General features: G+C 62.3%; 1 protein-coding gene across 11 annotated transcripts in view; it reads right to left on the minus strand.

Moving 5' to 3' along the window:
• CARMIL3 (capping protein regulator and myosin 1 linker 3) overlaps positions 1–14,254 on the minus strand; it is a 15,651-nt gene continuing 1,397 nt past the window's right edge. Inside the window, exons 2-40 of one of the 11 annotated variants that reach the window (XM_051822690.2) lie at positions 13,874–13,968; positions 13,597–13,647; positions 13,439–13,498; positions 13,237–13,352; positions 12,980–13,077; positions 12,662–12,732; positions 12,502–12,575; positions 12,199–12,274; positions 12,030–12,118; positions 11,423–11,517; positions 11,110–11,196; positions 10,787–10,896; positions 10,561–10,638; positions 10,111–10,187; positions 9,821–9,925; positions 9,660–9,729; positions 9,130–9,211; positions 8,904–9,000; positions 8,712–8,766; positions 8,461–8,633; positions 8,165–8,233; positions 7,899–7,992; positions 7,721–7,819; positions 7,302–7,430; positions 7,044–7,157; positions 6,460–6,635; positions 5,737–5,824; positions 5,480–5,617; positions 5,138–5,201; positions 4,846–5,054; positions 4,411–4,511; positions 3,722–4,043; positions 3,260–3,388; positions 2,616–2,682; positions 2,442–2,531; positions 932–1,050; positions 656–836; positions 445–555; positions 1–347 (exon numbers count right to left, since the gene is read on the minus strand). In XM_051822690.2, coding sequence (XP_051678650.1) covers positions 322–347; positions 445–555; positions 656–836; positions 932–1,050; positions 2,442–2,531; positions 2,616–2,682; positions 3,260–3,388; positions 3,722–4,043; positions 4,411–4,511; positions 4,846–5,054; positions 5,138–5,201; positions 5,480–5,617; positions 5,737–5,824; positions 6,460–6,635; positions 7,044–7,157; positions 7,302–7,430; positions 7,721–7,819; positions 7,899–7,992; positions 8,165–8,233; positions 8,461–8,633; positions 8,712–8,766; positions 8,904–9,000; positions 9,130–9,211; positions 9,660–9,729; positions 9,821–9,925; positions 10,111–10,187; positions 10,561–10,638; positions 10,787–10,896; positions 11,110–11,196; positions 11,423–11,517; positions 12,030–12,118; positions 12,199–12,274; positions 12,502–12,575; positions 12,662–12,732; positions 12,980–13,077; positions 13,237–13,352; positions 13,439–13,498; positions 13,597–13,647; positions 13,874–13,968 — 4,085 coding nt within the window. In that variant the 3' untranslated portion in view covers positions 1–321. Of the gene's footprint in view, positions 556–655; positions 837–931; positions 1,051–2,441; positions 2,532–2,615; positions 2,683–3,259; positions 3,389–3,721; positions 4,044–4,410; positions 4,515–4,845; positions 5,055–5,137; positions 5,202–5,479; positions 5,618–5,736; positions 5,825–6,459; positions 6,636–7,043; positions 7,158–7,301; positions 7,431–7,720; positions 7,820–7,898; positions 7,993–8,164; positions 8,234–8,460; positions 8,634–8,711; positions 8,767–8,903; positions 9,001–9,129; positions 9,212–9,659; positions 9,730–9,815; positions 9,926–10,110; positions 10,188–10,560; positions 10,639–10,786; positions 10,913–11,109; positions 11,197–11,422; positions 11,518–12,029; positions 12,119–12,198; positions 12,275–12,501; positions 12,576–12,661; positions 12,733–12,979; positions 13,078–13,236; positions 13,353–13,438; positions 13,499–13,596; positions 13,648–13,873; positions 13,969–14,254 lie in introns of those variants that run through there. The other 10 variants (XM_051822689.2, XM_051822688.2, XM_051822687.2 and 7 more) reach the window with 10 other exon arrangements.

The raw sequence follows: 14,254 nt of genomic DNA on the forward strand, positions 1-14,254 counted from the left end.
CAGTGATTTTTTTTTTATTCTATACAAGTGGGGAGAGAGCCCCTGGGGATAGAGGGACAGAGATCCGCCCTCCTGGGGGAGGAGACGGCCCCCATCCTGAAGCTCTCTGCAGAGCGAGGCATGAGGAATTGAGAGCCTCCCTCTCTCTGGGCTGCTCCCTCCCTTCTGGCCCCCCCCCCTCCTGCTCCACCATGGCCTGTTCTGCCATGTTGTCCCTGTGGGACAGGGGCTGGCGGGAGGCCCCGAGGGAGCAGCGACGGGTGGGGGTCTGAGTCCTTGTGAGGCACATGTCGAGAGGAGGGCCGGGGGCTGTGGCAGCCGTCAGTCTGTTCCTGGCTCACTGGTTCCTGCCGGGGACAGATCAAGGGGGCCTGTCTCCTGGGCAGGGTGAGCCAGCCACCCCGTGCCGGGCTGGGACAGGCCCCGCCCCCTCACCACCAGCACCTGTGGGGTCAGGGGCCCGTCTTCTGTCAGGCTCCAGCTTGTCGCAGGACTGTGCCCGCCGTGTCCTCTTGGGCTTCAGCGGGGCGGGGCGGCGGCCTGGATCGGGGGGCCCTGGAATGACACATCGCATGCGGTGGGGAGGCTCACGGGCTAGGGGTGCTCCTCACAGGGAGCTGTCTGGGTTTCCCTGCCCCCAGCCAGGGTGGCCAACCTTGGACCTCCGGCTCCTCCTGATCTTGCTGTGAGCCCAGCCTCAGCCGGGGTTTGTTGACTCCTGGAGCTGTACCCCCAGTCTCAGCTTCTTCCCTGCTTCCTGGCTCTTGAGGGGGCCGGCGGCCCCTGGGCACAGCCACGGGCTTGGGGGGCCGTGGAGCTAAAGGGGGGTCCTGCAGCTGTCCAGGGAAAGACGTGCTGGATGAATTGGGCCCTTTGCCTCCTCTAAGAGCAACCTTCTGTCGCTCCACCCCACCGCATTGTCAGCCCTCACCTTGGCATTCCTAGCTGGAGCCATCCTCTCCGTGAATGGGGTTCCCTCCTTCTCCTCCTCCCCATTTTGGGAGGCTGGGCTGGGGCTCTGGCAGCTGTGGTTGGGGGCGCTCTCTTCAGCTGGGGGGGCAGGGAGGAGAAGCTGCAGGAACAGGCACTCTCACACAGCCCTTCCCAGCCTCTTCTCCCCCCGCCCTGGGGCCACGGCTTTCCCCTCCAAGCCCAGTTGCCCCAGTATCCCTGCCTTCTGTGTCCCCTTCCGCTTCCACACTTCCTCAGCCCTTGTTCCTTCCCCTGGGCTCACGGTGAGGCCATGACCTCTGGCCGGGGCTCTGGCCTGGCTGCCCCTCACATAGCAGGAACTCAGCCCTCTTCTGCTGGGTCCATAGGCTGCCCACCCAGGCTGCAGCGCCCCAGGGCCCTGCCAAGGCCGCAGCCTGCAATTCCCACTGTTCTGTCTGCTTGTCTGATTGACACGGCAGGAGAGGTGTAGAGGCGTCCTGCACGCTTTCGATCTCCCTCTGCCCCTGTGGCTCGAAGCAGCAGGAGCCGAGGGTGTGGCCCCAGAAGGTGCTGCGTATGCACCAGTGAGGTGTGTGTGCACTGCAGCATCTGACCATTGTGGTTTCCTAAGAGGACAGAGCCCTGCCTTGGTTGCTCTTCCTAGTGAACGTGTATCTGATTGGAAAGTTGTCAAAGACACAGAGGGGCAGAGGCACAGGCTCTGCACTATGGGACAGAGAAGAGTGGGGAGGGTGGGCTGGACGGGACACAGGAGCTCGTCTCTTAGCTCTTCCCAGGCCTCGTGCCCTATCCTGGGGCTGGATGTCCATGTTGGTGTTGTTGGAGGGTCGCGTTTGTCATCAGGTTCTATTCCAGGAAGCGTATGTGTGTGTGTGTGTGTGTGTCTGCGCCTTTGGGACCTGAAGCTGGTGCCAGCTTTTCTTCAGTGGCTCCCAAAGCAGACTGTGCTCTGAACTCAGCAGGCAGGAGGCACTGTACCTGGAGTAATCCCCTGGGAGCCAGAGAGTAAAGGGCTTCTTAAGGTTGCGGGTGCCTCAGGGGCACTAGGACCAGGTTTCTGACCTCCAGGGCAGAGCTTCTGCCCCACTTCCGGCCAGATTTCTGAGTGAGCTGAGGAGGGTTTGTGAGCTGTTTTTGGAGGAGCCTGGGGCCTGGCGCGGCTTGCAGTTGCTGGCTGTTTGACTTGCCCACTGCCTTCCCAGCTAACATGCAGAGAGATGTCTCCACAGAGGGCACCGCTGGGCCGACGGTGACCAGAGGTGGCACCTGCCAGACAGGAGTCACTGGAACCATTCCTGGCAAAGCCACTCCCATTCTGGAGACGCTTTCTCTCAATGGGGCTATTTTCCCTCTTTAGGCTGCTGCTTTGTAAATACCCTCTCACCGCCCCTCCCTGGTGGCACACTCCCCAGGCAGGGGCCATGGCTTCGGTGTCTGGCACACACCCCAGGCTCCGGGGCTGCTGCTTGAGAAGCAGCTTTCCGTACCTATGTGCCACGTGGCCTCCGCCCGGCGCATAGCACTGAAGCTTGGCTTGGTGCTTTGGGGTGGTGGTGGGGGCTTCCAGGCTCCAGGCCCTGCAGTGGAGGGAGGGGGAAGGCAAGCTAGGAGGGGTCCGTAAGAGGGGGATGCAGGGGAGGGAGTGAGGGGACTGTTCTCACCTGCATCATCGGAAGAGCGCCGTTTTTGCCAAGCCTGAGTGTTGCCCTCCAGGTCTGGGCCCGAGCCCTAAAAGCGTGCACAGCTGAGTCAGCTCAGAAAACCCCCCTTAGCTGATAAGGAGAGGCGTGCGCACACACACACACACACACAACATGCTGGGGACACAAGACACACTTTATGCAAACACGCATACTGTTATCTTAATGCGTGATAACATATAACAAGTATATAAGGAGTAGCAGGAAACGCACGCCCACAAGGAGCCCGGATTTGACAGATGATGACGGTTAGGTCCAGAGTAAGTTTTGAAAGGGGACTTGACTTCAACACAAATATTCTGTGAACATAACCCAGGTGGCGTGTGGGGAAGGCTGAACTCCACACTGAGGGTTGTAACCGAGTCCCCAAAGTGCGGGCAGCAGAGCTCTGGTCCCCCCAGTTTTCCCACAAGGAAGTAGAGGCTCCGGGAGCCAGCAACTAGGCCAGGCTTGCACGCAGGCACGCAACAGCGACAGAACCGTGGCCAACACTTTCCCCAGCCAAAGCATGGACCGTCCCAGGGAGTCAGCAGCATGGGGGAGCGGGCAGAGGGGGTGGAGAGGGACCCACAGGATCCCCGGTTTGCCACCCGAGGCGCCCTCACCTCTTGTTTCCCGTCGAAGCTCCAACCCTTGGCTCTTCCCAACCCAGGAAGGGCAACACCGTGGACCCTTGGCTGCTGTGCGGTCCCAGGGGCCAGGCCCCCCTCCCAGGGCTCTGACCCCTCAGGGCCCTGGAACAAGGTCTCTGGTTTGCCAGCGAGCTCCACAGGAAGCAGGGGAGCTGGGGGGAGGGACACTGCCCCACGGAGCCCCCAACCCTGGGCAAGCCCAGCCTACAGCTCTGAGGACTCCTTCCAACACCTTCATTTGCATACAGCACTCCCAGAATGCTCTGCATGCCAGGTCTTGGTCCACCATCACGGAGAGGGGAATGGAAATGACTAATGTTCCCCTAGTACCCGGGGTCGTAGAGTTCTCCCACCAATTTGAGGTGTGTTGGGGGAATGGTCTACGTGTGTATGGGTCAGCAGGAGGGGAGGACACGGCACCTCGGTCTCACTTACCATCTTCCTGCGGAAGGAAGGCCCCCGGCCCTCCCCGAAGCCGGGGGCAAGGCTGCTCTCCTCCTCTGGGCTCCAGCAGGGAGAGGAGCTGTTGCCGAGGCTTGGGGGGTCCGGGCTGGGGGGGCTCTCCTGAGTCGGAGGTGGGGGCGGGGGAGGGGGTGGGGGGAGGAGGAGTCCGGCGGTCGGGGAGCCCGGCCCCCTGTCGCCCTTGAAGCTCCGGGGTCGGCGGAAGTGGAACAAGCCTCGGCGCCTCTTCTTCTGCAGTGGAGGCAGCGGCGGCTCAGAGAGGCCTGGGCGCAAGGTCCTCAGCGTCCGCGGGCAGCTGGGCAGCGGGGGCCGGGGTTAGTTCAAGCCTCCTGCTGCCCCTCAACCAGCTTCTCCTCCTGTTTCCCCAGCCCCTTGCTGGACAAACGCTGGGGAGTCCACGCAGGACAGCGACAGGCTGTCCTCAGCCCAGAGCCTCTGGCCCCCAGCTGTCCCCACCGTCCACTGCCATGGTTCACCCCAGCCCCATCCTTCCCAGCTGTCCGGGGGCAATGATTCTGATGCTATGGGAGCCAAGGGATAGGTGAGGAGGGTGGGGAATGTGGGCAGGTGCACTGTTCTTTGGAGAGACTTCACTGGAATGGGGAGGTCACAGCAGCCCTTCTAGGGCCTGCTGAAAGTGTGAGTGTGTTTGGGCGACACACCTGGAGCCTTCATCCATGACCCTGCGGCTGAAGAAGTCCTCCAGCCCCTCGTCAAGGCGGGTGGCCGTCCCATTCTCCTGACGAGTCCCAGGCACCGGTACCTGCTGGGGGGAAAGTCCCAAAGGGTATCTCATCTGGGCCGGGAAGTCGCGCCTCCCATCTGCTCAGGGCCTTCCCCTTTGGACTTGGCCCCATGCAAGTTCAGACTTCAGTTCACCAGGGCACTGCCTGCGCTCTCAGCTCCATCCTTCCCCAAAATAAGAACGCCACTGCCTGGCAGACTTTGTGCCTGCAGCAAAGTCAAAGTCTAGCTCTTGCCTGATTGTGTGCTGTTCTTTGATGGGGCTCTTGCCTGATCCCCAAGGCTGGCATTTGGGTCCTAAAGCTAGAACCTCTAAGTGATGTCAGTGCTCCTGCAGGGCCTTAGGGACTCACATTGGGCCGACCAGGTCCCGGAGGGGTGGTCCTAGGGGGCCGGGGCCTCCCTTGTGTTTGGTGCCTTAGTTTGTAGCCATGAGTGGGTAGCTCCGAGAGGCCTTCCCAGGAGCCACTGGCTGTGGGCTGACTGCCTCCGAGGCCTGAGAACCAGCCCGGGGGGATCCCCAGGTTCCCCAGATGGCTTTCCATGTCCTGCGGGCTCCCACCTGCGGGAGGGAAGAGGTAGGGTCAGAGGGCCTGGGGAAGGTGTGGGAGCTGGGAGGGCACGAGAACGGAGGCGGGGACTCACTGATGAAGGCAGACACCGGCCGGATCTTGCGGCAGCGTTTCTGCTTCTTGATGGCCATGGTGTCCTGCAGAAATGGAGAGGACTGGTGGTGCCAGGTTACGAGCCAGGACCCTCTCCTGGAGCTTCCCGTGCCTCATAAAGCCTCTTCTTTGGCAAACGTCCCACCTCGCTCTCGGTGGCTAAAACATGGGGACAAGGGCCCAGCCTGGCCTGGATTGGGGCTGGGGGAGGCTGGGCCCAGCAGGTGCAGAGAGGAGTCCAGAGAGTGGAAGAGGACAGTGCTGTGCAGGTTCAAGGGCAGGGGCCAGGGGAAGGAGGAGACGGGAGGTGTGGGTGGCTCACGATGTTGGTCCCGAGTTCATCGTCTGTGGTCTCCTCGTGGTCATGGTTCCGGCCTCGGCCTCGGGAGGACAAATCCTGCCCTTGGCCTGGGCCTCCTGGTGCATCTGACAGAGTCCTTAGCTGGGTCAGGTGCCGGGCCTGGTGAAGGGAAGTCGTGAGCAGGATCCCTGGGGAGCTGCCCACCTCCCAGGACTCCGAGTTGGTGGGGGACGGTTGGGGGAGACAGGCCGAGGGGAGGAGGTGTTCAGAAGCCTTACCAGGCTCTTGTGGGAGTGGTACAGCTCCTGCAGGATCTCATCCACAATGGAGTTGGTCAAGTAGGTGACGACAGACAGCTTCACTTCACTGTGGGCGCAGGGAGGGCTGTTCAGGCTCCTGTCCCCACTGGGCCCCGGGGTCTCTGTCTTCCCCAGAGATCTGAGAGAATGGGCTGGCCCCCCCAACCTCCTCACTCCCCACAGAGAATGTGGCTGCTGCAGGGGCACCTCGGGTCCACCACACTCTGCACGACACACGCCGGCACCCCTCCCTCATCCCTGGAGCCCAGGTGTGTGTGGGCAGAGAGGAGCCGGAGCAGGAGCAAGGGGGCTCCAGTTCAGGCTGTGTAACTTGGGGTGTTGCTGTGAGAGGACAGCCCAGTGCGTCAATGTGCGCCCTTTTTCCTTTGCTTTGGAGAGTGGTAGAACCCAAAGGAAGTCTCTGGACAGGCTAGGCAGAGAGCGCATGTGCGCGCACCCGCCCCGCGTTCCTTCCCCTTGGTGTGTGCACACCTGTTTGTGTGCCCTATCTGGCTCCTAAACCCCAGCTCAGCACTTTGCCTTTTCTAGGGCAAAGAGCAGTCAGACCCTAAATAGCAAGGTTGCAGTTGGTTAAAGATTTATCCCTTGTAATGGAGATGATGCCATCCATTATTCATTGCTGATAGTGCTAAGTGCTCTGGGCCAAATCCAGCCCCGCCTCCAGCACCCCCCTCTTCTCACTCCAGCTTGTTCTGAATGTCCTGGCCCGCCTGCTCCAGCAGCGCCCCTCGGATGAAGTTCCGGGGCACAGTGACCCGCTCGGCCACGTTGCTCAGCATCTTGTTGTGTCCCTCGGCCACTCGCATGGCCACGGGGCATAACTCCTGCGTGAGGCTGACCATGGACTCCAGGATCACCTAATGTGGGGGAGGGGAGGGACAAGATCAGGGCCCGCCCCTAGCAGAAGGGACTTTTCCCCATTGACTCCATGATGATACTGAGGGACCTGCATAGGGTCTCAGGGACATGTGTGGCAGAGGCTTGGATACCAGGATCCCCCCACTTCCTGGTCAGTGCTCCTTCCACCCTACATATAGACAGAGGGAGAGTTGTCCAAGGAGCAGGATAGAGAAGGAGTCAGAATTCAGGGGCCAAGGTCAAAGGTGGCAAAAAGAAATCTAAGCCTGATACAATAGCAAGGCCTTGGCACAGTGGGAGTGTGGTGGGCTCAGCACTGGGCTTTTCCTCTTTGCCCCCAACTCTGACTTCAGCTTTTAGCCAACACTGGGCTCCCATCAGGGCCTTCTCCCTCCTCCAGGACTTGCCTGCAGCTCCTTGTCCACAGCCTTGGACACTTCGCTGGCTACCGATTCCAGCCTCTGCCGCACAGGGCCGTCATTGGCCAGCACATGGCCCAGCTCGTAGAGGCTGGGAAACAGCTTGGGGAGGAAGGGGTTCCAGTCAGAAGGCTGAATCAGGGCCCTGGGTTAGGAGGGCAGAGGCCGGGGGCAGGGCCTGGACACTTTGTGGGGTCTCCAGACCATCAGAGAAGGGTGGACTGCGGGGTGGGGGGTGGGGCTCACCGCTCGGGAGTTCTTGGCATCCTTGATGAGGTCCCTGGCATACAGCAGCTCATCCTGCACAGGCTCCAGGGGGCACAGCCTCAGGGCCCGCACCTCCTCTTGTACTCGTCCGCACAGCCGCTGCAGCATCTGCCGCACAGCAACCAGAGTGTCAGGGGTGGGAGCCCTCACACCGTGAGGGTGCCAGCACGGCCTCTGTGTGGCCTCTGGCCTCTCTCCTGGGGGTGCCCTGCCTGTTATCTGCTCCCGCGTTTCTGGGGCCCATAGCCCACATGCCCCCCATCTTTCTGCTCGCCCACGTGCTCAGTCCAGTTAGGGGCCCACATGACTCGCTCTCATGCCCCCGTGTGCTCTGTGCCATCACATCTGTGCCCTGCAGGCCCCACGCATGCCCATGTGTCCTGGAGGGAAACGTTTACTTGCTCGGCGCTGCTGGTCACCAGGCCCTGCTGCAGCCGGAAGGCCTGCTCCTGGGGGCACGTCTGGGAGTGGTTGTTCCTCACCAGGCACCACTGGATCTGGAGACGGTGACAGGTGCATAGGTGTCAGGGCCTGGGCACGTGGGCTGCCCCTGTCCCTCGCTGTCCCAGCCCCTACCTTCTGCCAGACGTCCTCCGTGCGCTCTGGGGCACTGCGGTAGGCTTGGGAGATGTCGCTCACGGGGAATGACATGAAGCGCAGGGTGTGGTTGCTGTGGGACACAGCAGCACAGCCGGGCGGGTGGGAGGGGAGGAGGGGAGGCCCCTGCTCCCCAGAACCCACATATCCCTCTCCCAGGACCTTTCCTAACATCTCCATGTAAATGGGCCCAGAGGCCTGCGATGGGGCTGGGGTCTCTCAGGCCAGGAGCCTGGCTCACTCACCTCTCCAGGGCCCTGGCGATGTCCAGGAAGCCCAGGGCAGATGTATTGTTCCGATCCCATAGGATGGTTCTGGGGGGAGGGTGAGCACCAGTTTTGTCTCGCCTCCCTCTGGGTGCTACTAGAAGTCAGGGACACAACCCCTCTAGAGCCCTCCCTCCTCTCCCGGGAAAGTCATGAGGTTGGCGCAGAGAGGGTTCCGGCAGCTGGGACACAGGGCAGCATGGAGGCAGGGAAGGAGGATCTTGTATGTGCAGGTGGGGAGGGGAGGGCTTAGGGGTTCCAGGTGTGGGCCCCACCTGAGGGAGGAGTTTATCTGCAGGGCTTTCGACAGCATCTTGGCCCCGATGTCCTCCATGCCATTGCCACTCAGATCCACCTTGGCCAGGCACGTGTTGCTGCCCAGGGCATTGATGAGGATGCTGGTGCGCAGCTTCAGCCGGGAGTCTGCTACCGACAGCGACTGCAGGGACTGGCGGCAAGCGGGGGTTGGCCGGGTCCCTGCAGCCCGCCCTGCCCCTCGGGTGCCCTCCCAGGCTCGGTCACTCACACAGTCCTCCTCCTGGATCAGCTGCACCAGCTTGTGGAGGATTTCCTCCAGGGTCCTGTGGGGAGTCAGGGCTCAGAATCGGAGGGGAGGGGACCGGGCCATGCTATCGGAGCAGGAGAGCGGTGGCCAGGGTGCTACAGTATGCCACGGAGAACGGGCCAAGTGATGGGATGAGGGTCTGAGGGGCCTCACTTGGCCTTGACATTGAAGTTCTTGCCCAGGAACAGGTGCTTGAGGGACTTGTTCTTGCCAAGTGCAGGCACCAGAGTCAGGAGGTCTGAGTCGAACCCTGGTCAGTGGACAGGAGAGGCCTTGGCCTTGAGTTCAGAGCTTAGTGGAGTCTCCTCCGGGCTTCTTCCCCAGGCTCTGGGCTCCTGTTCCCACCTGGTCTCTGGAGAAGGGAGGCGCCCCTACTCACCATTGTCAGACAGATCCAGGCTGCCCACACAGGTGACGGCCCCCAGCTGCTCCTGCAAGGCCTGGGCTCCCGCCGAGCGGAGCTGCAGGGGAACGCCAGGATTGGTGTGGGAACAGGGCACCCTTAATGCTTGGGAGTCCAGAGCAGTCTTGCCAGGACTCAAGGTTGCAGCAGGTCTTGGGTGGAGTAGAATCAGGGCTCCCTTTATCCAGAACCCATCTTTCCCGAAAGCTCTGTCTTCCTCTACAGCCACAGGCAGCTACTTCTAGATCAGCTTGCTCCTGCCCTCTGGTGGGGAAGCCTGGTATCTCCCGCCCCAAGGCCTCAGGGCACATTGAAAACCAGCAGCCCCTGGCAAGGTGGGCCAGAGGCAGCACAGGCTTGGGGGGTGGGGGGTGGTGAGCAGCAGCAGGGGTGGGAAGGGAAGTGGAGGTGTGCTCAGGTCAGGGTCGCAGAGGTGAGGCGGAGCCAGAGTTTGTCTTGGGTCCGAGCCACGGATGCTGGGGCGAGGGAGGGGCCCGCGGGCTCACCTCACAGCTGCTGAGGTCCAGGTGCAGGTCACTGAGGTGGCTGTTGAGGGAGAGGCCGTGAAGCAGCGCCCTGTGGGAGGAAGGCCAGCAGGCCCGCCTTTACCCCTCTGCTGCTCTGCAGCGTGTCCCCTGGACGCCCCCCAAGCCCGCACCCACCCGACCTGAGGGCCTCCAGCGGCAGCCTCGTGGCCGACAGGTTGACGTGGCTCAGGGTGTAGGCGCTGCTGAAGAACTGCTTGAAGGCAGGCGGGGCCTCCCGGCCCTTCCTGGGGAGGGAGACTCCAGCTCAGCCAGGGAGGGGAGACTCCAGCTCGGCCAGGGAGGGGAGACTCCAGCTCAGCCAGGGAGGGGAGACTCCAGCTCGGCCAGGGAGGGGAGACTCCAGCTCAGCCAGGGAGGGGAGACTCCAGCTCGGCCAGGCCCAGCACCCTGCACCCCCGCGTGCTCCCACCTGTGAGAGCAGCTGTTGCGGGCCAGGTTGAGGTAGGTGAGGTGGGAGCAGCAGCCGTGGAGCAGGGCACCCAGAAGCTGTGGGGAGTGACATGGAGGGCCTCAGAGGGGCTGGGGGCGGGGCGGGTGGGGGCTCCCGCCTTGTCCCCCCACCCCTCCTCGGGCCAGGTTAGGGCTCCTCATTGTCTAGGATAGGCTGTGAACCCCACCCTGTGGAAAGCGGTCTACACCCTGCTTGGCAGGCAGGTGCACCTGTTCATGCTAGGGAGAGCCTCCAGGGCCACTGGCCATGGCTGGGGAGCAGAGCCAGGGCCGAGGCCTCTGGGCCTGGCTAGAGGGCACCCAGGCAGGAAGGCGCTCCAGACAGCACTGTGTAACTCAGCAGAAGCTGTCCTCAGGGAGGGGAGATGGAGACCTGCCCTGGACTCACTCCCTGTCCCCAGCCCCTCACCAGGTCGATGGTACAGTCGGTTCCGGACAGGTCCAGGTGCACCAGGGCGTTGGGCTGGGCCAGGAAACTGTAGAGGGCCTGGAGAAGGCAGGTCAGAGAGGCTGCAGGGGAAGGGGCAAGAGAGTCCCTCCACCCCTAGGGGACACGCACGGCTGTGGTCCCAGAGTCCAGGCCCTGACCCGACTCTGCTTCTGCAGGGGCCTGCGGCTCCCTTCTACTGACTCACATTGGCCTCGTCTGTGGCGAGCAGCCCAGGGTTCTTGCTCAGGTCCAGGTATCGCAGGGAGCTGGCAAAGGCTGGGTTGGCCCCGAAAGTCTGGCCCAGCGCCTGGAGCCCTGGGCACAGCAGACACTGGGCTGGGTTGGCCCCCCGTCCTCACCTCGTCCCCTTGGGACATAGCTCTCCCTTCCTCCCCAAGCACGGCTCCTTTTCCTTCCTCCATCCCTGGGACAACTGGGGTAGCGTCTGACTGGGGTAACCTCTGGGCAGCATTGGCGACAGTGAGGTGGTGGGGGGAGGTCAGAGGTCAGGGGTCACAGCATGAGTACCTCGAGGGGAAATGGCAGTCTTGGCCAGGCACAGTTTGGTGAGGCCCGTGGGGAAGCAAAGGAGCTGTTGGCTCAGACTGAGGAAGCCTGGGAAGTGGAGAGAGAACGGGCCCAGTAAGAGGCTGGGCAATGGGTATGGGGGTGCAGAGTCAGACGGGGGCTCGATTGGGGGTGCAGGTTTGGGATTAAGGATGAAGGCATTGGGGCCGGGGCTGAATCAGGCTGGAGAGCCCCTGCTCAAACCCAGATTGGGCCCTGGGCTAGGAGAGGGGTCTGCGTTGTGGCGGGGATAGGATTCCGGGTTGGGGCTCACCCTTGTCCTCGATGGGGTTGTGGGACAGAGTGAGGGCATGCAGCACACAGCTCCCGTTCTCCCCAAACACCCCGGCCAGCTTCTGGACAAAGTCCCTTCAGGGAAGGGGAGGAAGGATTTGTCCGGAGCTGAGCCCCCAGTCCCAGCCCCTGGCTTCCCCTCCTCCTCTACCTGCCTGCCTGGCTGGGACTGCAATGCTTAGAGGTCCCCATAGCAGAGGGGAGCAGCTCAGGGCTTGCCAGGGAGCTTGTCACCACTCCGGAGTACCTGGGAGCATTCCGCATCATAGGAAGTTGAGCTGAGGCAAAACCTAGCTCTGGGTCCTCAAGACTGGAGCTGCCCACCCTGGTAGGTGGTTGATGGAAAAAGGGCACAGGGCCTGGAGTGTCCTGAGGAAAGGCCAGGGCATGGGGGGGTGGGGTGGGCGGGTCTGAGTCCCAGCTGGCTGGCTGCCTTGCTCGGTGCCCTGGTGGGCCTCAGCCTCCCCTTCTCTGTAAAGCCGGGAGCTGGATGTTGCAATTCAGAGGCCCACATCATGTTCTTAAGTTCTGGGAACCCTAAGACTACATCAAGGGGCACCACCGCCCATGTAGGAGGCCGGCCTCACGTCTTAAGTCCAGCATTGTCCAGCACCAGCTCCTCAAGGCTTCCAGACTTGCTCAGGGTGTGCAGCACCTGTTCCAGCACTTCTGAGCCCTGTAGACAGAGGGGGTCCTGCAAGCAGGAGCCAAGGAGGGGGCTCCCCTCCACTGCCCCAGCCCTCTCCTAGTTCCTACCAGCCTCAAGTCCTTGCAGTAGAGTTTGGTGAACCACTGGTTGTAGGCCAGGGCTGCCACCATTAGGGCTAAGTCTCTGTGGGAACAGTGAAGGGGGCAGGAAACTGGTGAGTGGGTGGCTGGGGTCAGAAAGAAGAAAGCAGGGTTGGGGTAGGCTGGGGAGAGCCTAGGGGGATAGATGGCCATGAGGGTGGGTGGAGTTGGGGAGACCAGGGCTGTGGCTGGGACCGAGGGGGATCCTGGGGAGGGCCAGGGTTGAGCTGTGGTTAGGAATTTGGGAGTTGAATCTGTCCCATTGCTTACCTGCTCTCCAAGTGGCTGAAATCCAAAAGATTGAACTCCCGGTTATCTTCGGCATGGTAGATGGTGTCCACATCCTTGGAGAGGTGGAACTGGCGTCACACCTGCTCCTCCTTTCTCCGCCCCCTCCCTCCAGGCCCCACCCATCCACTGTCCAACATACCCATTGCACTTCCTCCCGGCAGTGCAGCCCATTGTAGTCACACAGGGCAGCGTAGGTCTCAGAGAAACCACCTGTGGGCAGGGGCAGGAGGCACAGGCTGGCTCCCAGAGGGTAAGGGGACTAGCCCTGGGGTCCAAGGAATGGTCAAGGTCACTTCACGTGCCAAGCCGTGAACCTCTGAGGTCTGGGAGCTGTGCAATCCTCAGCCCAGGCAATCCCCCCTCTCCACCTGCCCCTGACAAACCTCTGTGCACTATGTGTTCTGGACGAGGGCCCAGTGGGTTGAGCCCCACGCCCCTCATGCCTGCCCCTGCTCACCGCAGACACTATGAGTAGTAGACGTGGAAGTTTCGGAGTTGGGGGATGTGTCTCGGGGCCCCTCTGGGGTGTCTGCATTTCCACGGCGGATAAGACACCTGCAAAATGAACACATCATCCCAGAGACGGGTGGAAAGAGGCTCTCAACTCTTCCCCTGCCGTGGTTTCTGGGGCCCCTGGGAAAAGCAGCCAGCGCGAGCGAAGGGGATGTCTCCCTGTCGCCTAATCCCTTGGCAGACCCCTCCTTTGCCACTCACCCAGGGCCAGGGCAGACCTTGGAGAGGGCAGAGCTCACATGTCTCGTCACCTGGTCCACGCTCTCAGCCGATGGAAGCCGCATGCTCACCATGCCACGCTCTGTCTCCACCAGGATCTGGGGGAGAGGGAGCGGCAGAGCCTCACATATCCACTGCCTCCTCGGGCTGGCCCGGGAGTGGGGCCCCGAGCGCCGGTGCACACCTGATTCTGACTGAGCGTGTTGAAGGCCCGGATCTCCAGGACATTGAAGGAGCTCTCCACCTGGGAGGGATGGGTGTGCTCAGCTCTTGGCAAGGGCCTGGGTCACCAGGCTGGCAGGGGGCATGCCTTGTGCTCTCCCATGTCTCAGCCCAACTCACCTTGGCAGGGACTTTAAAGGGAAAGAGGTGGAGGCGCCAGGACGTCAGGGCCTGCAGGGCAGACAAGAGGATCGGCGGCTCGTGGCAGCTGCTCGGGCCCTGGTCCCCCTGCCCTCCTGGAGCAGCCTCAGCTCTGCTCCAGGGGTCCCCCCTCTCTCTCCTGCCCGACCCCAGGCTCTGGGACATCCCCCTCCCCCAGGCTTTGTCTCCCCTGCCGCTGCTCCCCAGCCCAGCCACCCTCCCCACCTCCTCCCTGCCACAAGGCCACCACCCTCACCAGCACTCGGTCCTCAAACTTCTTGGGCTTTGTCTCCAGCTTCACTCGGTGTTGCTGAAGGACTGCCCCGTGGCTCAGGCACCTCCGGATGCTGTCTGTAGGCGGAGGAGGCCCACTCAGAGCTGCCCTGATCCCGGTCACCCCCACTCCCCTGGGCTTTCCAGATGGAAGCAGGGTCAGGGCCGGATGAGAGGAGAGAGAAGCAGAGACAGAAGAGGGACGAGGACCAAGAACTTTCCTTCTTGGGTGACTTTTCCTGTTAGAGGAGACTCTGGCTCCTGCCTGGTGTCCCTGGCTCAGGGGACAGTGGCGGAACGACGCCGTCTGTGGGAGGGTGCGTCTTACACTTCTGAGGGTGTGAAGGATTTTCCAAACCCACGC

The sequence above is a fragment of the Oryctolagus cuniculus genome, chromosome 12, assembly GCF_964237555.1.
Source record: "Oryctolagus cuniculus chromosome 12, mOryCun1.1, whole genome shotgun sequence".
In the NCBI taxonomy this organism is placed as follows: domain Eukaryota; kingdom Metazoa; phylum Chordata; class Mammalia; order Lagomorpha; family Leporidae; genus Oryctolagus; species Oryctolagus cuniculus.